The sequence below is a fragment of the Notamacropus eugenii genome, chromosome 4 (assembly GCF_028372415.1).
Source record: "Notamacropus eugenii isolate mMacEug1 chromosome 4, mMacEug1.pri_v2, whole genome shotgun sequence".
In the NCBI taxonomy this organism is placed as follows: domain Eukaryota; kingdom Metazoa; phylum Chordata; class Mammalia; order Diprotodontia; family Macropodidae; genus Notamacropus; species Notamacropus eugenii.
In genome coordinates, this window is record NC_092875.1 from 52886859 (window position 1) to 52909904 (window position 23046).

General features: G+C 38.9%; 1 protein-coding gene across 3 annotated transcripts in view; it reads left to right on the forward strand.

Annotated features, from left to right (window-relative positions):
• LOC140499490 (ceramide synthase 4-like) overlaps positions 1 to 23046 on the forward strand; it is a 48997-nt gene that overhangs the window by 20221 nt on the left and 5730 nt on the right. For all 3 annotated transcript variants that reach the window (XM_072600965.1, XM_072600967.1, XM_072600966.1), the window contains 7 exons: positions 2734 to 2851; positions 4296 to 4414; positions 4594 to 4651; positions 7218 to 7268; positions 17391 to 17483; positions 18054 to 18182; positions 22876 to 22982. In XM_072600965.1, coding sequence (XP_072457066.1) covers positions 2734 to 2851; positions 4296 to 4414; positions 4594 to 4651; positions 7218 to 7268; positions 17391 to 17483; positions 18054 to 18182; positions 22876 to 22982 — 675 coding nt within the window. The remainder of the gene's footprint in view (positions 1 to 2733; positions 2852 to 4295; positions 4415 to 4593; positions 4652 to 7217; positions 7269 to 17390; positions 17484 to 18053; positions 18183 to 22875; positions 22983 to 23046) is intronic.

Here is a 23046-nt window from a genome sequence, read left to right on the forward strand (position 1 = left end):
TCCCATCCTGCCCCCCATTGCTTCTATTCTCTCTTTTGATCCTGTCCCTCCCCAAGAGTGTTGACTTCAAATTGCTCCCTTCTCCCATTGTCCTCCCTTCCATCATCCCCCCCACCCTGCTTATCCCCTTCTCCCCCACTTTCCTGTATTGTAAGACAGGTTTTCATACCAAAATGAGTGTGCATTTTATCCTTCCTTTAGTGGAATGTGATGAGAGTAAACTTCATGTTTTTCTCTCACCTCCCTTCTTTTTCCCTCCACTAAAAAGTCTTTTGCTTGCCTCTTTTATGAGAGATAATTTGCCCCATTCCATTTCCCCCTTTCTCTTCCCAATGTATTTCTCTCTCACTCCTCAATTTCATTTTTTTAAGATATGATCCCATCCTCTTCAATTCATTCTGTGCTCTGTGTGTGTGTGTGTGTGTGTGTGTGTGTGTGTGTGTGTAATCCCATCCACTACCCAGATACTGAAAAGTTTCAAGAGTTACAAATATTGTCTTTCCATGTAGGAATGTAAACAGTTCAACTTTAGTAAGTCCCTTATGCCTTCTCTTTGCTGTTTACCTTTTCATGCTTCTCTTCATTCTTGTGTTTGAAAGTCAAATTTTCTTTTCAGCTCTGGTCTTTTCATCAAGAATGCTTGAAAGTCCTCTATTTCATTGAAAGACCATTTTTTTCCCCTGAAGTATTATACTCAGTTTTGCTGGGTAGGTGATTCTTGGTTTTAGTCCTAGTTCCTTTGACTTCTGGAATATCCTATTCCATGCCCTTCGATCCCTTAATGTAGAAGCTGCTAGATCTTGTGTTATCCTGATTGTATTTCCACAATACTTGAATTGTTTCTTTCTAGCTGCTTGCAATATTTTCTCCTTGACCTGGGAACTCTGGAATTTGGCCACAATGTTCCTAGGAGTTTCTCTTTTTGGATCTCTTTCAGGAGGTGATCAGTGGATTCCTTGAATACTTATTTTGCCCTCTGGTTCTAGAATCTCAGGGCAATTTTCCTTGATAATTTCATGAAAGATGATGTCTAGGCTCTTTTTTTTGATCATGGCTTCCAGTAGTCCCATAATTTTTAAATTGTCTCTCCTGGATCTGTTTTCCAGGTCAGTTGTTTTTCCCATGAGATATTTCACATTATCTTCCATTTTTTCATTCTTTTGGTTTTGTTTTGTGATTTCTTGGTTTCTCATAAAGTCATTAGCCTCGATCTGTTCCATTCTAATTTTGAAAGAACTATTTTCTTCAGTGAGCTTTTGAACCTCCTTTTCCATTTGGCGAATTCTGCTTTTGAAAGCATCCTTCTCCTCATTGGCTTTTTGAACCTCTTTTGCCAATTAAGTTAGCCTATTTTTCAAGGTGTTATTTTCTTCAGCATTTTCTTGGGTTTCCTTTAGCAAGGTGTTGACCTGCTTTTCATGCTTTTCTTTCATCTTTCTCATTTCTCTTCCCAGTTTTTCCTCCACCTCTCCAATTTGATTTTCAAAATCCTTTTTGAGCTCTTCAATGGCCTGAGCCCGTGGTATATTTAGTTTGGATGTGTGGGATACAGAAGCCTTGACTTCTGTGTCTTTCCTTGGTGGTAAGCATTGTTCTTCTTCATCAGAAAGGGAGGAAATATCTGTTCACCAAGAAAGTAACCTTCTATAGTCTTATTTTTTTTCCCCTTTTCTGGGCATTTTCCCAGCCAGTGACTTGACTTCTGAGTTTTCTTTCCACCCCCACCTTGCCTCTAGATCCACCCAGCCAGCCCTTGGAGTCTGAGATTCAAATGCTGCTTCCCTGACTCAGGGCTTTGGGAGGGGTGGGGCTGCTATTCAGTGTGAGATTAAGTTCAGGTGCTCAGGTGGGGGCATGACTGCCACACAGGACTCAGTTCCCTCAGGGGTTAATGCAGAGACCTTCAACAATGGATCCAAGCTCCTGCCTGCTTTGGGAGCCCCTGTCCCCTGATGCCCCTGCTGCTGCCTCTGAGGGGGCCTGAGTTATGGGGACACCCCACTCCGCTGTCTGCCACCCAAAAAGACTCTCTCACTGACCGTTGTCACCTGTGGGTGGAGGGACCTGTGCGGCCCCTGGAGATTCTGTCCATGAAGCCTGCTCGGATCTGCTCCTCTTGGTGCCATGTGGCCAAGGCAGGGCTGGGCTCTGCTCTGGGTCTGGTGCATGATGGACCTTTTGTGTCAGGTTTTCAGGTCTCTCTGGAACAGAAATCTCGTCCACTCTGTTGTTCTGTGGCTTCTGCTGCTCCAGAATTTGTTGGGAGTTCTTCTTTACAGATATTTTATGGGCTGTGGGTTTGGAGCTAGCATATGTGTGTCTTTCTACTCCACCATCTTGACTCCTCCCCCCTCCTCCCCCCCATATCATCGCTTACCAAATACTTAACAAATTTAAGGGGAGGAGAATGTTTCCTCTTTGGTTGTAGCCCCAGAATCTTGGGGAACTCATCTAATCCACTGATGAGGATGTTAGTGCCCCCTATTCTGACAGCCCAGGACTTCCTCCCGTAAGGAAAATATATGATGCTCTTCTCCCACAGGCTAAATATCTAACATGTGCCCCACAGGAACCCCATCCTCTTCATACATCCTCCTCCCATTCTCCCTGCCCCAGGCTATGCCAATTCAGCTGTGGTAGGTGAGTTGGAGGGCAAGATTTAGCAGAGGGCTCCCAAAGGGCAATAAATAAGAGACTTCCTGCATACTTAGCTCCTCTTGTCTCCTTTCACAGGATCATAGGACTGCCCTTAAGCAGAGCCATGGGTGTGCGTGACACCCGCAGGATCAAGGTTACTCCCAATCGCATCCTGGAGTCATTTTTCTGGACCCAGAGTAAGAATCCCAAAAAGGTGAGCAGATGCCACATTTTGATAACATTAAGGATCCTATAAGGTTTAAGACTCCACCTACTTCAGCAGGGCAGTCTCTGATGTTCAGTGGTCCTTGAATAAGAAGTGGGTGAGATGGGAGGTGCTATGTGTCCAGAGTTCACTCAGACACCTGCTCTCTGTGTTCCTCTTTCTTCTAGAGAGGGGGATACTCTGAGCATCAAGTTGTATCAACCTCTAACCTCAGAGAGGATTGAGTTCAGTAGAACTGAGTTCTAATCCCACCTCTGCTGCTGGCTTACTTTCTAACCTTAGTCAAATCACTTGACTTTTTAGTTGTTTTATCTGAAAAATGAGGGAATGATCTCCAAAGTCATTCTTACCTTTGCCATTCTGTGTTCTATAGACATGGTTTTCTCCCTGTGAGTCATTCCCAATACCCTATCTCCATATTCAATTGGTTACCAAGTGTTGTTGATTCTGATTCCATAACTTCTCCTGAAACTATCCCCTTCTCTCCACTCTTCCCACAGTTACTTTAATTCATGCCCTCACCTCCTTTGCCTCCGCCCCCCCCACCATTGCAATGACTTTCTAATTTATTCCATTGCCCCCACAGTCTTCCCCTCTACAGTCTGCTCCACACAGCCACCAGTCAGTCATGACTGACCATGCCACCTCTCTGCTCCCCTGAATGACTGTCTATTGACTCCAAGTTAAATATAGTTTTTTTAACCTGTAAAGTCTTTTTCAGTGGACCTTTAATTTACCTTTCAAGACTTATCACATATCATTACCCCCACACACTCTGTTCTAGCCAAATTCACATACTTGTTATTACTTGTAAATGACATTCTATCTCCCACCTCCATGCCATTGTATAGGTGGGCTCCCATATCTGACATGCTCTCCTTCTCCAGGAATGTTCTCACTTTTTTATTGTTGAAACTTCAGCTCCCTTCAAGGTTTCTACCTCCTTCAGTTTTCCCAATTATTAATATTCTCCTGAAATTACTGTGCATTTGTTTACATCTATTTCATACTTAATTACATTATATTTAGTTATTGGAATGGATCTTGGCATCCATCTTGTCCAATGCAAGCTAAGTGAAGGCAGGGTATCTTCCCATAGTGCCTGACAAGTTAGTTTCAGAGATGCTCCCCCAGCACGGGCCTCTTCTTTCCCAAAGAGGCTATGGAAGGGGCTAGGGTACATCTTGGGGAAGCTTTTATTGAGCTATTTGCACCTCAACTAGGGGGCAGGTGCTTGGGGGAGAAGAAAGCTACTTGAACTCTATCCCCAGAAACTAGGCTCAAGGTCTTTGGACTGAAGCATGTCCCTTGCTGTACTCTTGGGCACTCCCTGATTAGGGAGACTATATGATCTTAGGGAAATAGAGAGTCACCTAAAGCGAAGGTCCTCCCTTGGTCTGCTCTAACCCTAATTTTTTCCTGCTCTCCCCAGAGTGAGCTGAGTCACCTGGCCAGCCAGTGCAGCCTCTCTATAAGGCAAACCGAGCGCTGGTTTCGACACCGCAGAAATCAAGAGCGACCATTAATGAGCAAGAAATTCTCTGAAGCCTGGTGAGCTGGGGGACCCTGGTGGAAGACTGGTTCCAAGGTACCCACACTTGGGTCCGTGGGCCATGGAATCAGGCCTGACTTGGAAAACAGGGGCCCCTTATGTTCATCTCTTCACCTTACTCCCTCCACTCCCAGGAATTTGACCTCATCCAGTCATCTACCCCATTCTGTATTTTCAGTTGGAAATTTTTATTTTACTCCACTTCTTTCTTCAATGGCCTGCTCATCTTCTACAATGTGAGTATGTCCTGTCCCATCCCCACCACATAACCATCCCTCCTACCCTCCATTCCCATTGTCTTTGTCCTTCTGCCTTTTTCTACTCACTCATCCTCTTCCATCTTCCTCCAATTCCTTCTATCCCATCTTTTCTCTCTGTGTCCTCTTTGTTCTCTGTTACTATACTTTCATCCTTGTCTCGTCTTTTCCCATCCTTCCTGTCCCTTCCCATCCTCTCTATCCCCCTTTCCTCATGCTCATCATCCCTCTTCCTTTATACTTTATGACCTTTGTCCTCTCTGTTTCTCATTCTCTTCTTCTCTCTCCCCCCTCCATCTCTTATCCTCTCTGTCCCCCAAACCTTCCCACTCCCCTTCCCTTGATTCTATTTTTCTTGATTCTGTTCCAACATTCTCTGCCCTCTTAGGCTGTCCATATAATTTTTATCTCTGCTACCTTTCTCTCTCACCTTTTTTCTTTCTCTTCTTTTCTATTTCATCATCAGCCCATCCTACCTTGCCCTAAATCCACCATTCCACCATCAACCCTGATTTGCCCTACATCCTCCTATACTACCCCACCTTGCAATCCACAGGGATTGTGGTCTTGGAGGTGGGGGAGGAAAGGTCACATCCTCAGAGAGTAGTGTAACTTGACTGGTCAGTGTGACCAGATAGACTGTTAGAAGGTAGACAGTGGGGGCCACAGAACCAATTAAAAAGCTATTGCAATAGTGGGAAGCAGAGCTGATGAGGACCTGAATTGGGGGGGCTGTAGTGGGGGTAGAGAGAAGGAGCTGGTTTCTAAAGATGTTATAGAAATAGAATCAGCAAGACTTGGCCATTGATTGGATGGCAAAGACTTTGAATTCATGTCATATAAGGGTCTAGTAGAGAACTTGAGCAACTAGGGGAGCATGATGAGTGTCTCCTACATCCTATAGCCCAGGTGAGTCAGATAAGTACTGAAACATAAATAGTGCTATTAAATCATAGAAATGAGGGTTTCAGAGGGAGCAAGGCCAGGTGTGTCAGGGAGGGAGAAGAGTAAGAAGAAGATGACAGGATCCCAGGAGTTGGAAATTGAAAAGGACCTCAGCATCCATCTTGTCCAATCCATGTAGAAAAGGAATCCATACTATAACATTCCTGACAAATGGCCATCACCCAGCTTTGTCTTGAAGACCTCCTTGTGGGACAAGATGTCACATCCCAGAGTAGCCTATTCCACTTTAGGACAGCTGTCATTATTAAGAAATTTTTCTGAGATCAAACCAAAATTGACCTCTTTGTAACTTGCAGCCATTACTCCTGGTTCTGCCTTCTGGGACCAAGCAGAACAAGGTGAATCCCTCCTCTCATGACAACTGACTTGGAGACATCATCACACTCACCTAGTTGCTCAATTTCTCTACTGATATTTCTCTCATATGATATGAATTCAAAGGTCTTCCCATCTAATCAATGGCCAAGTCTTGCTAATTCTTTTTCCATAACATCTCTAGAAACCATCTCCTTCTCTCTACTCCTAACAACCCCCCCCAATTCAGGCCCTCATCACCTCTGCTCCCCACAAATGCAATAGCCCCCTAATTGGTTCTGTGGTCTTCATTATCTCCTTTCTAACAGCCCATTCTCCACACAGATATTCCTAAAGCTCCCATCTGATCATGTCACTTCCCTCCTCAAGAAACAAGTGATTCCCTATTGCCTCTAAGATAAAATACAAAATTTTCTCTTTGGTTTGTAAAATCTTTTACAGCTTGATCTTAATCTATGTTTTGAGACTTGTCACATATAAGCTCTCACTATACTCTAAACACCATATTCTAGACAATTTTACCTACTTCTTTTTACTAATTGATCTCCTCTAGACAATCCCCAGCATATCCATTTCCTTCTTAAACCACGGTGCATAGAATTGTACCCAATCTTCAAGATGAGGTTGGATGAGAATACAATACAACTCGATGGCTCCTCCTTATTCCTGGAAACTATGCCCCTCTTAAGGCAGCTCAATGTCCTATTAGTGTATTTGGCTGTCATATTACGCTAAAACCACACACACATACACACACACACACATATGAAAAAAGAGAGAAAGGAGGAGGAGAAGGAAAGGAGAGGAGGATAAGGAAAGAAAAGAAGAGAAGAGAGGGGAGGGGAGTAGAAGAGAGGAGAGGGAAGGGGAGGGGAGGAGAGACTGCTTAAATGGTCCAGTCATGTAGTATCTTCTTATTTTGACAAACCTCTCTAACCCAGCCTTAGCTATTCCAGAGTTGACAGAGGGACCAGATTCTAATGACCTGGGTTGGGGTATAGAAAGAAACAAAGGGTCAAGCCTCTCATCTAACCAGAGGTTGTACCTCATGAGTTCCATTCTGACTTGTCCTGAACCTAGGGAGGAGGGACAAAGGGGAGATCAGGGTAAAGATAGGAGACGATGTAAAGTAGCAATATCATCATACCTGATGAGTGCCTGGAGTTCCCTGGAGAAATACTTGAAGCTATGGAGAGGAACCATTACTTGTGGGGACTAGTGATTCTGAGACCAATGTCTAGGACATGTCGCTTGTTTCTTTCAGAAAACCTGGTTTAGCCAGCCTGAGACAGTCTGGAATGGATACCCTAAGCAGGTGAGCAGTCCCTGGACAAGGACAGGTGGCAGATTTGTCCACTGAAACAAGCCCTAGGAACAATGATGATCATGATTATGATGAAAGCAGGTTTGTAAAGCACTTTACAAACATTATCTTGCTTGACTCTCACAACAACTCTGTGAGGGAGATGCTATGATTACTCTCATTTTACAGATGAGGAAACTGAGGCAGACAGAAGTTAAATGACTTGTCCTAGGTCACACATTTAGTAGGAGTCTGAGGCTGTATTTGAATTAAAGTCTTCCTGACTCTGAGTCTAGTATTTGGTCCATTCTGCCCCCTAGTGACCAAAAATGGACATAATTGCTGCATACCCTCCCCCTCTTCCTATCCTTTCTTCAAACCTTCAGAATCATAGAATCTCAACAATGGAAAGAACTAGAAAGGTCTAGTCCATAAATGAACAAAATTTTCTGCCATAATTACTCAAAAAATGGTTATGTTGCCTCAACTTGAAGTTCTCTAGGGCAAACTTTTTGCTTTTCACAAGAGCCCAGTCTACTTTGGGACAACTGTCTTCAGTAGGAAGTTTGGTCTTACATCAAACCTAAATTGGCCCTTTCTAGTCTTCTTCCATTGAGCCTAATTCTTCCCTCTGGGGTCATCTTCCATATAATGGTCCTTCAAGTATTTGAAGATATTAACCATATCCTTTTGTTTTATTTTCTCCAAGCAAACTATATTCAATTTTTTAAATAAATTCTGATTGTGGTGTGATCTCAAGGTCCATAACAAGTCCGGTTATTCTTCTTTTTAGTCTTCTCCGTTTTTTCCATGTCTTTCCTAAAATATGGCACTGAGAACATTAACATAGTGACATCAGACTGACTGTAATTCCTTCCCTTCTGGCAATTGATCGTGTTGGGCATTCCCTGCAGAAGTTGTCCCATTTCTTTCCTTCTGTCCTTGAGTTTCCCACACCAACCTCTTCACACATCCTGACTCAACTGAGGACCTTGTCCAATACTTGACTGAGAAAAGCAGCCATTTCCTATTACTCTCTCTTTTCTCCTCAATCACATCTCAAAATTCCTTGACCTCATCTTCCCTTTTCTCTTCTATATATCTCTAATGAAGAGATGACTCTTCTTACCAAGGACAACCCATCTACAGATACCCTTGACGTTATCCCTTGCTATCCCCTTCAACAAATTATGTGCAAAAGGACTTCCTTAATGTTGAATATTACTCTTCTCATAATTTAGACTAATATTGAATTAATTCATTTGGTTGTCTCATTACATTGCTAATTCATGTTGAGTTTGTAGTCCACTAAAACCATCAGATATTTATCAGATTGATATCTATTGATACCTAACTGATAACAATTGACACCTAACCATCTCTACCCCATATTATACTGGTGAAATTGATTTTTTAAACTTTTAAGAGTTAACCCTCAAAAATTTCATCTTATTAGTCTTATATCTAGATATCCTAAACCATAAAGATTTCTTTGGATCCTGTCATCAAGTTGGCTAGCTATCCCTCCAGCTTTGTGTCATCTAAAATTTTGTCAGCCTGTCTTCTGTAGGTTTATCTAATCCATTCATTAAAAGATGTTATTTTAAACAGCATAGAGCCAACCACTGATCATAGCACATCTCAGGGGAGGCCTCCTGCCAAGTTACTACTAAAATGCAACTAAATTACCACTCTTAGAGTATGACCAATCAACCATCTCTGAATCCACCTAGCTGTACCATTTAGTAATCAACATATTTTTATCTTTTCTACAAGAATATCCTGAGAGATTTTCTCACATGCTTGACTAACATTTAAGTCAGTGCCGCAACATTTCCCTACCTTTCCAATTTGTTTACTTCTTCAGGGGAAAAAAATGTTAGTTGTTACGTTCTGTAACTTTCATTATGCCCTCACTGTAATCTCCTTCTTGTAGCTGATTGTCTTGGACATTCTACACAGCAGCTGTCCCAATTTTTCTTCTTTCTTTGAACTTCCCACATCACCACCTCCATATACTCTGACTCAAAGGAAGACTGTATCCCATACTCTACTGAGAAAAGAGGCCACTCACCATAAGCTTCCTCTGCTTTCCTTATCCGTATCTCAAAACCCCTTCATCTCATCCCCCGTTTTCTCCTTTTTATAAGTCTCCAATAAAGAGATGGGCCTTCTCACCTAGGCCAACACCGCTCCAGGTTCCCTTGATCTCATCCCCTTTTTCTTCTACAAAAAACTCTTCCCTACTTATCCATTTTCTAATCTGCAATCTCTCCCTTTCTTCTGTCTCTTTCTCTACAGTCCTTTCAAAGTGATTATCAATAGTAACTGTTGCTGTTTCCCTCTTGGTCTGAGGTCTTCCTTTGCTATGATTATTAAAGGGGCCATGCCTTGGCTACTTCTTAAACAGGCCTATTCAATGAATGGGCATTACCTGTCCCTCAGTGAGTATCTGCATAGACCTTGGCCTAAAGGGGCCAAGGTCTCCCAGTGCATCCTGGGTCATCTCCACTCATCCTGATGAGCATCTGGTCAATAGATTCAGATAGCTCTGGAGAAGCGAGACTGGTGACTTGCACAGCCCTCACTCACTCAAAACAAAGTCAAGTGTAAATCGTGTCATCATTTCTCTGATGTCATGGTCTTCATTGGCAATGAAGATCAAACATAATCATCACACCCTCTAAACTCCTCAAAGTTCTTGCAGTTCTCTCCTGTCCTTTGTAGTATGGTATCTGACCTCATTAGGCATTTGTACAACTTGGTCCAAAGCCTCCTGTAGCCTTTAAATTGCCAAATTTAATGGTCTTTTAAGAAAATCTCCATTTTTCTTGACTGCAACCTTTGATATTGTTGACCACTGCCTCTTCTTGGGTGCTTGTCCTCCCTGGGTTTTTGTGAATTTACTGTCTCAATGACAATAGTAATAATATCATTCAGGCAAAACTTGAAGGTTTGCAAAGGGCTTTACCTATGTTATCTCATTTGATTATCTCAATGACTCTGAAAAATGGGTACTATTATCCTCATTTTGCAGATGAATAAACTGATGCTGATAGAAATTGTGACTCCCCCCACCAAAGCCACACAGGGAGCAAGTGAGTGAAGCAGGATTTGAATTCAGGGCTTCATAACTCCCAATTCAGCACTCTATTCAGTGTAACATCTAACTGCCTTGTTTTTTCTACTGTCTTACTCTGTCACCTCAGTTTGTTTTCCTGACTTATTATTCATGTCATACCCCTTACCTCTAAGACTGTGTTAGGCCCTCTTCTTTCTTTACTCCTTTGCTGGCTTGGTGATGCAGTTCATAGCATGGCAGTCTTGGAAGTCAGGAATACCTGGGTTCAAACCCTGTCTCAGATACTTCCTAGCTGTATGACCCTGGGCAAGTCACTTAACCCTATTTCCATTTGGTGAGATACAGGTATCTGTATAATCATAGCACCTACTGCTCAGGGTTGTTAATAGGCTTAAGTGAGATCACATATGTAAAGTGCTTTGCTAATCTTAAAATATTATATAAATGTCAATTATAATGATTATTATTATCATTATTATATTGGTGTACTTGGGTTTAATCATCACCTTGACCCTAATGACTCCTAGGTCTATACAGCTAGACCTAGTCACTCTTTCCTGGGCTTTAATCACACATCTCCAGCTGCCTTTTAGACCTTTCATGCTGGATCACTTGCTTGTAACTCACACTCAACAAGTCTAAAACACATCTCTTTATCTTTACCTCAAAATAATCTGTCTTCCAAACTTTCCTATTCTTCTGAGAACAGCCCTATCCTTCCAAGTGAGGTTTGCAATGTCAAGTGGTAGTCATTCTCAACATTTTTTCCTACCTCCCTCATAGTCAATCAGTTCCTAAATCTTGTTTATACCTCCCCAAAACCTGTCACATCTATCCCCTCCTCTTATTCACACAGTCACAGGCCCTCATCCCCTCTAACCGAGATTATTGCATCAACCTCCTCATTGCCTTCTCTGCCTTAAGTCTTTCCCCATTCCAATCCATCCTACATGAACTTTGGAGGCAAGATAGTGGAGAGAAGTAAAAAAGTTGCTGGAGTTTTCCCAAGTTTCCCTTGGAAATAACATTAAACCAAAACCCTAAAATGGATCCGGGAGTTACAGAATCCACAAAAGGACACAGTGGAACAATTTTCTAGCTTAAGATAACTTGGAAGGATCTCAGAAAAGGTCTGTCTCACTTTGGTAAAAGTGGAGTACAGTACAGTGCAGACAGCATGTGGGAAAGCCAGCAGCAGGCTCTTAGGCACAGCAAAGATCAGCAGCCAAGGTCCCCATTTCTGACTCAGCAGGCTATGGGCAAAGCAGACCATCTGTGAGACCTCGAGTTCCAGTGCAGAAGGCAAGCTGCCAGCACCAGAACCCAACAAAAAAGGCACAAATAGTCCAGGTTACCCCAGTGAAGTGGGAAGCCACCAACACCTGAGACCCTGGGGCAGAAAGCCAGTGACCAGGAGCTTGGCCCTCAGTACAAGAAGGTTGGGACAATATCCCCTGTACCCCAGGAGCAGAACCTGATGTTTAAAGAAACAAACAAGAAAAACCCTGGCCATAGAAAGCTACTATAGTGACAGAGAAGATCAACACATCAACTTAGAAGAGGGCAACAATGTCAAAATGTCTGCATGTAAAGTCTTGAATTGAATTGGACTCAAGCTCTAAAAGTCCTCTTAGAAGGGCTCAAAAAGGATTTAAAAATGAAGTGAGAGAGGTAGAAGAAAAATTGGAGAAAGAAATGAGAATTATGTAGGAGATTTATGAAGAAAAGAGTCAACATCTTGAAAAAAGAAGCACAAAAATTGAACAAAACAACTCCATAAAAAATAAAATTAGTCTAATGGAAAAAAAATTCACTAAAGAGAACAGCTCCTTTAAAAGTAGGTTTGGCAAAATGGAAAACAAGGTACAAAGACCAACTGAAAAAAACAATTCCTTAAAAATTAGAATTGGGCAAATGGAAGCTAATGACCCTGTGAGAGATTAAAAAAAAAAGACTGAAGAAATAGGAGAAAATGTAAAATATCTCATAGGACAAACAACTGACCCAGAGAATAGATCCAGGAAAAATAATTTAAGAATTCTTGGACTACCTGAAAGCCGTGATCAAAAAAAGAGCCTGGAGAGCATCTTTCAAGAAATTAATAAAGAGAACTGCCCTGATATCTTAGAACCAGAAGGTAAAATAGTCACTGAAATCACTTACTAAAAGAGATTCAAAATGAAAACTTCAAAAAATATTATACCTAAATTCTAGAACTGTCAGGTGGAGGAGAAAAAACTGCAAACAGCCAGAAAGAAACAATTCAAATATTAAGGAGTCATAGTCAGGATTACACAAGACTAGAAGCTTCTAGGGCTTGGAATATGATATTCTGGAAGGCAAAGAAGCTTCAATTACAACCAAGAAGCAGCTACCCAAAAACTGAGCATGGAAATTCAGTGAAATAAGGGACTTTCAAACTTTTCCCAATGAAAAGATCAGAATTAAACAGAAAACTGATCTTCAAATACAAGACTCAAGAGAAGCATAAAAAGGTAATCAAGAAAGAAAAAAACATGTTATTCAATGAAATTCAGCTGTTTGTGTTTCTACATGGGAAGATTATAAATTAAGAGGTGAAAAAAGGATTATAACAGGAGAAGAGGGAAGGAGGAAACAGAATGGGTAAATTATATCACACAAAGAGGCATAAAAGATCTATTATAATGAAGGGAAAGAAGATAGGGGGTGAGCATTGTTTCAACATTACTCTTATCATATTTGTTTCAAAAAGGGAATAATATACATACTCAGTTGGTTATAGAAATTTATTTACCCTATACTGAAGTGGGAAAGAGAACGGATGGGGGCAGCTGATAGAAGGGAGGGCAGATTGAGGGATATGGTGGTTAGTAGCACAACGCTAGTCACGAGTGACAGGGTGAAAGAAGAGAGAAGAGTATAAATGCAGAAAAAATGAGATGGAGGGAAATCTATAGTAATTATAACTGTGAACGTAAATAGGATGAACTCTCCCATAAAATAGAAGTGCATAAGGAGAATGGATTAATAACAGAATCCTATAACAAGTTGTTTATAAGAAAAATATTTGATTCAAAAAGATACACACAGAGTAAAGGTAAAAGGACAGAGTAGAATAAATTATGCTTCAGGTGAAGTAAAAAAAAAAAGCAGAGGTGGCAATGCTGATTTCCAACAAAGTGAAAGCAAAAATGAATCTAATTAGAAGATTTAAAGAAACTACATCTTGCTGAAAGATACCATAGATAATGAGTCATATCAACACTAAACATACGTGCACGAAGAGTATAGCATACAAATTATTAGAGGAGAAATTAAGTGAGTTACAGGAAAAAAACAGACATCAGAGCTATACTACTGACATCAGAACTATGCTATACTAAAATATTTGTGAAATCTCCATTTTAGAAAAAAAATTGAACAAGACATCATTGAGCTCCCTAAAAAAAACCACCAGGACCAAATGGACTTACAAGTGAATTCTACTAAATATTTGAGGAACAATTAATTCCGTTGCTATATAAACTATTTTTAAAAATAGATGAAGAAGGAGTTCTATCAAATTCCTTTTCTGGTACAAATATGTTTCTGATACCTAAACCAGAAAAAAAACAAAATCGAAAAAGAAAATTATAAACCAATTTCACTAATGAATATTGATATAAAATTTTAAATAAAATATTAGCAAAGTGATTAAAGCAATTTATCAGCAGGATACTATGACCAGGAGGAATTTATGCCAAGAATGCAAGGCTGATTAAATATTATGAAAACTATAAGGATAATAGACTGTATCAATAACAAAACTAAGAGAAATCATATGATTATTTTAATAGACGCGGAAAAAAGCTTTTCACAGAATGCATCACCTATTCCTATTAAAAATACTAGAGCCATAGGAATAAATGGAATTTTTCTGAAAGTGATAACCTTTTCTATCTAAAACCATCAATAAGTTTTATATATGATGGGGATAAGCAGGAAGCTTTCCCAATAAGACCAGGGCTGAAGTAAGGATGTGTATCATCATCACTATTATTCAATATTTTACTAGAAATGTTAGCTTTAGCAATAAGGGAAGAAAATGAAATTGAGGGAATTAGAGTAGGCAGTAAGGAAAGAAATTATCATTTTTCAGAGATGATATGATGGTATATATAGAGAATCCTAGAGAATCAACTAAAAAACTACTTGAAACAATTAAAAACTTTAGCAAAGTTGCAGGATGTAAAATAAACCCACATAAATCATCAGCATTTCTACATATTACTAACCAAGCTCAACAGCAAGAGATAGAAAGAGAAAGTCCATTCAAAATTACTGTACACATTGTACAATATTTGGGAGTCTACCTGCCAAGACAAACCTAAGAACTATATGAATGCAGCTACAAAAAACTTTTCACACAAAATGAAGTCAGCTCTAAACAACTGGAAAAATATCAACTGTTTATGGATAGACCAAACTAATATAACACAAATGATGCTTCTCCCTCAATTACTTATTTAGTGTCACAACAATCAAACTACCAAAAAATTTCTTTATAGAACTAGGTAAAATAATAACAGAATTCATCTAGAAGAATAAAAGGTCAAGAATATCAAGGGAATTAATGAAAAAAAATTCAAGGGAAGGTGGCCTAGACATATTAGATGTAAAACTATTTTTCATAATGGTTGTCATCAAAGCTATCTGGTACTAGCTAAGAAACAGAGTGGTAGATCAGTGCAATAGGGTAGGTACACAAGACACAGTAGTCAATAACCCTAGTAATCTACTCTTTCATAAACCCAAAGACTCTAGCTTCTCGGGTAAGAACTCACTATTTGACAAGAATTGCTGGGGAAACTGGAAAACAGAATGGCAAAAAGTAGAAATAGACTAACATCTCAGATCCTATACTAAGATAAGATCAAAAGGGGTACATGATTTAGGAAAAGGAGGTGGTGCCATTACCAAATTAGGAGACCAAAGAATAGTTCACCTGTCAGATATATGGAGAAGGGAATAATTTACGACCAAACAAGAGACAGAGAACATTATGAAATGGAACATGGATAGTTTCAATTATATTAAATGAAAAAAGTTTTGCACAAACAAAACCAGTGCAACAAAAAGTAGAAAGAAAGCAGAAAACTGGGAAATAATTTTACAGTTAGTGTTTCTGATAAAGGCCTCATTTCTAAAATATATAGAGAATTGACTCAAATTTATAAGAACAAGTAATTCCCCAGTTGGTTAATGGTAAAAGATATGACCAGGCAGTTTTCAGATGAAGAATATAAAGCTATCTATATCATATGAAAAAAATGTTCTAAATCACTCTTGATTAGAGAAATGCAAATAAAAATGGCTCTAAGGTGATACTACCTCACACGTATCAGGATGGCTAATGTGACAGAAATGGATAAATGTTGGAGATATGGGAAAATTGAAACACTAATGCATTGTTGGTGAAGTTGTGAATTAATCTAACCATTCTGGAAAGCAATTTGGAACTATGCCCAAAGGGCAATCAAACTGTACATATCCTTTAATTCAGAAATACAGCTAGTAGGTCTGTATACCAAAGAGATCATACAAAAGGGGAAAAGAACTGCATGTACAAAAAATATTTCCAGTAGCTCTTTTAGTAGTGTCCAAGAATTGGAAATTGAGGGGATATCCATTAATTGGGAAATGGCTGAACAAATTGTGGAATGTGAATGTAATGGAATACTATTGTTCTATAAGAAATGATAAGAAGGTAGATTTCAGAAAAACCAAGAAAGACTTATATGAAGTGATGCTGAGTGAAGTGAGCAGAAGGAGGAGAACCCTGTACACAATAACAGCAACATTGTGTGATGATCAACTCTGATAGACTTAGCTCTTCTCAGAAATACAATGATCCAAGACAGTTACAAAGACTCATGATAGAAAATGCTACCCTGAGAAAGAACTATGGAGTCTGAATGCAGATCGAAGCCTACCATTTTCACTGTTGTTTTGTTTGTTTTTTTCTTTCTCATAGTTTTCCCCTTTTGTTCTGATTCTTCTTTCACAATGTGACTAATGTGGAAGTATGTTTAACCTTATTATACATGTATAACTTAGATTGCATGCTATCTCAGGGAGAAGGAGGGTAAGGAAGGAAAAGAGGGAGAAAAATTTGGAACTCAAAATCTTACAGAAATAAATGTTGAAAACTATCTTTACGTGTAATTGGAAAAAATAAAATACTATTAATTCCTATCCATCCTACATATAGGTACCAGAGAAATTTGTCTGACTAAATCCCATCCTAATTCAATAAACTTCTTTGATTCCCTTAGACTTCAAAGGTCAAAGATGAACTACTGTGTTTGGTATTTAAAGCCAACAAACGTGTCCCCACCTACGTTTCCAGCCTTGTTGTATATATCTCTTCTTAATGTATACTGTGATCTAGCCAAACTTGCCTACTTGCTCTTTTCGTCCATGATTTTTCCTCTCCCATTTCAATGTGAGCTCCCCGTGCTTGGAATATACTCCCTCCTCATCTCTGCATTTTGGAATTGCTACAGTCCTTCAAGACTCAGTCCACATGCCACTTTCTTTGTGAAACTTTCCTTGATTACCCAGATGATAGTATCTTTCACCCCAAATTGCTTTGAAACTATTTTAACCATATGTACATACATTTGTACTACATACATATGAGGATATGTATGTGTGTGTTGTGAATGTATGTCTTGTGGGAATACGTGCTTGTACATGTTTTTTTCTCTAATAGAATATAAGCTTCTTGAGGGCAGGAACTGCTTCATTTTTGCCTTTGTATCCTCATTGCCTAGCCCAGTACCTGACACATAATAGGTAAGTTTAATAGATGCTTGTGGATTGTTTGATTGCTGAGCATGTCCTGATTTATTGAAGACTGGTTCCAGCTGTGTTCTAGTCATAGACCATAGCCTATTATCGCTGGAGAATGGGGTAAAGTAGGGTGCTTAGGCCCATCGTACTGGAATTCCTAAATAGTTGTTTCCCTGCTTAACTCTGTGTCTCTCTATGAGCAATACCCATGACCAAGTGACTGCTTTGACCATCAGCCTCTACAGCCTGCCCTATACTGGTGGTACCTCTTGGAGCTCAGCTTCTACCTCTCCTTGCTGCTTACTCTGACCCTCGATGTAAAGAGGAAGGTGAGTCTGGAGGGACCCCAGGTTGGGGGAAAGTTCTTGCCTTCCCAGCCAAGAGAGAAGAGTATAGGAAAGACCGGCCCCTCCTGTCAGTCCCCATGAGAAATGTATCTTGCTTGGTCCTGGCCCTTACCACCAGTACCTGGTACAAGCACAGGACCTTATCCCATGGAAACAGTAAGGGCAGGAGTGGTCCACTTGAGCTTGGTGGATTCTTTGGAAGACTAAATAAGGGGACCAGAAACTAAGGGGCCAGTTCTATTCTGTTTAATTCAATAACCAAGGTGCTCTCTCTGGAGCTGCTACTGATAGTTCCATATCCAACCCAATCTCCAACTTTCCCTCCACCATACTGTCAGACACTTGATCTTCTTCCTTTATCTCCTTCTTCTGCCTCCTCTTGAGACTTTAACCTTCCTCAAGAGGACTGTCATATAATCGGATTAGAATTGGTGGGAGGAAAGTGTACCTAGACTATGGATCAAAATCTAGCCCTGAGCATGAGCAAAGCCAGCTACATCCTCTGTAAAGCAGAGCAAGACCCTGGCCTCATGGCTGCCCTCATCTTCCCAGGACTTCAAGGAGCAGGTCATCCACCATGTTGTTACTATCTCTTTGATCTTATTCTCCTATTCTGCCAACTTTGTGTGCATTGGTGCCCTGGTGCTGCTGCTACATGACGTGTCAGATATCTTCATGGAGGTGAGTAAGCTCAGCCTGGAGGGGTATAGCTGGAATCTGCCTGATTTCCTTCAAGCCTCATGTGTTCAGGGGCCATAGGTCCAGAGAAGGGAACAGAGCTGTTCCTAAATTCCCTTACCATTATAGTAGTTCATTTTGCCTAGTGGCCCAGGGGTCCCTAACCTCATGTGTGATGCAAAAGATTTCCAGGAGTGCATTAGCAAATACAGTTAACCTCATACTCACATTTTATAATAAAAACTTTTTTTTAAAAGAGACACAGTATAGTATAGCTTTAATCCATTCATTCTTCAGGAGTAGGTTTTTTAGTCTCCAGTTAATTTTTCATCTGTTTCCATAGCCTTTTATTGAATGTATTTTTATTGTATCATTATCTGAGAAGGATGCATTTAATATTTCTGCCTTTCTGCCTTTGGTTGTGAAGGTTTTATACATGATTAACAAGGATTATTTCTGCTATAATGTGACATAAGTGTAGAGTTTTTTAGGATGATGAAGTTAAAAGTACAGCACTCAAAAACTGCATCAATTACGCATAAAAATACAGGTACTTAATAAAAAAAAAGGTAGCATAGTTAAATACATATTGAATGGTTAAGAAATACATAAATAGTACAAAACATATTGGCTATGCCCTTGGCCTTGGGCTACTGTTAATCATGTATAAAACCTTCACAACCAAAGGCAGAAAAGCAGAAATATTAAATGCATTCTTCTCAGATAATGCTACAATAAAATACATTCAATAAAAGGCTGTAGAAACACACCAAAAATTAATTGGAGACTAAATAGCCTACTCCTAAAAAATAAATAAATGGATTAAAGAACAAATTATAGAAATAATCAATAATTTCATCAAAAATGACAATAATAGGACAACATACTAAAATTTATTGGGTACAGCCAAAGAGTACATGGGAGAATTTTTGTGACTCTAAATGTTTACATTAATAAAACAGAGAAAGAACAGATCAATGAATTGAGCATGCAATTTAAAAAACTAGAAAATTAAAATTAAATGTAAAATCTCCAATTAAATGTCAAATTGGAAATTTTAAAATCAAAGGAGAGATTTTAAAAATTGAAGGTTAAAAGCCCATTGAACTTGTAAATAAAATTAGGGGCTGTTTTGTGTAAAAACACATACAGAGTAAAATAGATAAATTACTATAATCAAATATGAAAAAAAATGTGAATTTACCAGTGAAGATGAAATTCAAGCAATTGCTAGGAGCTTTTTTTCCCAAGTGTCAATAAATCTGACATAAGTAAAATGGATGAATATTTACAAACTTTCAATTGACCAGATGAACAGAAGAGGAAATAACTCTGTCTTAGAAAAAGAATTCAATGAAATCCATAATAAAAAATCCCCAGGACTCAACGAATTCACAAATGAATTCTACCAAACATTAAAAAAATGAATTCCGTTACTATGTGAATTATTTGGAAAAATGGGCAAAGAAAGATTTCTTCCCAATTTCTTTTGTGACACAGTTACAATTAAATCAGGAAGAGCAAAAACAGAGAAATAAAACTATTTCCCAATTTCCTCAATGAATACTGATGTAAAATTTTTAAATAAAATGCTAACAAGAAGATTACAGTAAAATGTCACAGAGGTCATACATTATGACTACATGGGATTTATATCAGAAATGCAATGCTGGTTCAACATTTGGAACACTACCAGTAAGACTGAACATATCAATACCCAAATCAAAAGAAATCATAGGATTATCTGAATAGATGCAGAAAAAAAACCTTTGATAAAATAGAACACTCATTCCTGTTACAAAGAACAGGAAGCATATGAATAAATAGAGCTCTCCTCAAAATGGTATCTAAAGCCATCAACAAGCATTATTTGTAGTGGGGATATGCTAGAATTTTCGGTAAGATCAGGGGTGAAACAAGGATGCATATTATCACCACTATTATTCAGTATTGTACTAGGAATGTCAGGTATAACAATAAGAGGAGAAGAAATTGAAGGAATTAGAATAGGCACTGAGGAAACAAATTTATCTATCTTTGCAGATGATATAATGGCATACCTGGAGAATTCCAGAGAATCAACCAAAAGACTAGTTGAAATAATTAACTTTAGCAAACTTGTGGGATATAAAATAAATCCTCATTAGTCATCAGCATTTGTATATATTGCCAACAAAGTCTAAGACAAAGAGATTAAAAAGACACATTCCATCTAAAATAACCATAGTCAATATAAAATACTTGGGAAGTTATCTGCTAAGACAAACATGGGAACTTAATGCACAAAACTGGAAAACACCTTTCAGATAACTACATATCTAAACAACTGGAGAAATATGATTTGAAAGGCTGAGCCAATATAATAAAAATGACAATTTTGCCTACATTAATTCACTCATTTAGTGTCATGCCAAGCAAGCTACTAAAAATTATTTTGTAAGTCTCAACAAATAATAACAAAACTCATCTAGAAGAACAAAAGGTCAAAAATATCAAGGGAATCAAGGGGAAAAATGTGAAGGAAGGTGATCTAGCAGTACCAGATTTTAAACTGTATTACAGTGTGGTAATCATCAAAACAATCTGGTACTCACTCACAAAGAGAATGGTGAATCAGTGGAATAAAACAGGTACACAGTACACAGTAGTAAGTAATCATAGTAATCAAGTGTTTGAGAAATACAAAGATTTAAGCTTTTAGGACTGGAATTTACTATTTGACAAAAATTGCTGGGGAAAAATGGAGAGCACTTTGGCAGAAACTAGGCATAGACTAATATCTCACATCATATACCAACATAAGGTCAAAATGACTACATGATTTAGACAGAAAGGGTGATCTCAAAAACAAATTAGAGGAGAATGGATGAATTTACCTGTCAGATCTATTAATAAGGAAACAATTTATGACCAAACAAGAATAAAATGAATAATTTTCAGTACATTAATTTTTTTTAATTTGGCAAATGAAGCAAATGCAGCCAAGATTAGAAAGAAAGTAGGAAATTGGCAGTGGTGGGAGAGGTAAGATTTAAAGAAAGTTTCTCTGATTAAGGACTCATTTCTCAAATATGTAGAGAACTGAGTTGAATTTATAAGATAAATCATTCCTCAATTGATAAATGAACAAAGGTTATAAAGAGGCACTTTTTAGAAGAAGAAATCAAAGTTATATCTAGTAATATGAAAGAATGTTCTAAATCACTATTTATTAGAGAAGTGCAAATTAAAACATGTTTGAGATACCACCTCACATCTATCAGATAGGCTAATATGACAAAAAAGGAAAATGATAAATGTTGGAGGAAATATGGAAAAATTGGGACACTACTGCACTGTTGGCAGAGTTGTGAACTAACCAACTATTCTGGAGAGCAGTTTGGAAGTATGTTCAGATGACTATAAAACTATAAAATTATTCCAGCAATAATATTACTAGGTCTATATCCCAAAGAGATCAAAGAAATAGGATCTATATGCATATATAAACAAATACTTAAGCAAATTCTTTTTGTGGTGGCAAAGAATTGGAAACTGAGGGGATTTCCATCAACTGGGGAATGACTGGACAGTTGTGGTATATGATTGTGATAGAACATTTTGCTATAAGAAATGATGAATTTAATGGTCTCAGAAAAACCTGGAAAAACTTACATGAACTGATGCAAAGTGAACAGAAGCAAGAGAACATTATACACAGTAATAGGATTGGAAGGATCCTCAACTGTGAATGACTTAGCTGTTCTGGTCAATACAATGATCCAGACTGTTCTGAAAGATTTGTGATTTAAAATGCTATCCTCAGAGAAAGAACTGATGGAATCTGAAAGCAGGAACACAATTTTTTAAATTTATTTTTCTTCTTTCTTTTTTCACAACATGGCTAATATAGAAACATGTTTTGCATGATTTTATATATATAATCAATATAATGTTTCTTGCCTTCACAAGAAGTGGGGGACTGGTGGGAGGGAGGGAGACAATTCAGAACTTGAAGAATGAATGAATTCAATGCCAAAATAACAAGCAAAAGTGAATTTAGATGTGCACGGTTACTTTGGTAGCTGAGTGGAAAATGGACTGGAGTGGGGGGAGACTTGAGGCAGGGATCCAAATAGGAGGCTGAGTATAGTAATCTAGGGAACAGGAACTAACCATAATTCTGGTGACTGTGTAACTAGAGACAAGAGGATGTAGATGAGAAATGTAGCAACTGCTTCAACATCTGTCTGGGCAGTTGTGACAGAAGTGAGGAGTCAAGGATGATGATGAAGTTTCCAACAGGAGTGACCAGGGATGTGGTACTTTCCAGAAAATGGAGAAGTTCTGGAGAAGGGTGAATTTGAGGGGGCTAGATCCACAATGAATCTCATAACCCAGATACGTGTGTTTATCCCATAACTAGCTCTGTCCTACCCCAAATTAAAAGGATAGGTTAGATCAATGCCCACCTTCTAAGGGACAACTTAAGGATGCAAAAAAAAGAAAAAAAACCCTAAGGCACAAAGCTCTCTGACAGTAGAATGGGTCATCTGTGAGAAGTTTTGAGTTGCCCATCATTGTAAGCCTCCAGGTAAAATGATGATTTATCTAAGGGGACTCTTCAACAAGTGTAGGTTGTACTAGATACCATTTGAGGCCCCTCCTAATTCTGGGTTTATGTGTTACCAAAATTCCCTCTGCCATCTCCTTCCAGGCTTGTAAGATGTTAATTTACGCACAGTGGAGTCAAGCTCGGGACATGATGTTCATCCTGTTCTCTCTGGTGTTCTTCGTTAGCAGACTCATTCTCTTCCCAATCAAGTGAGCCTGTTCCTAAGAGGGGGCTGGGTCAAGGGGAGGGAGGAGGAAAAGGGTCTGAGTCCTA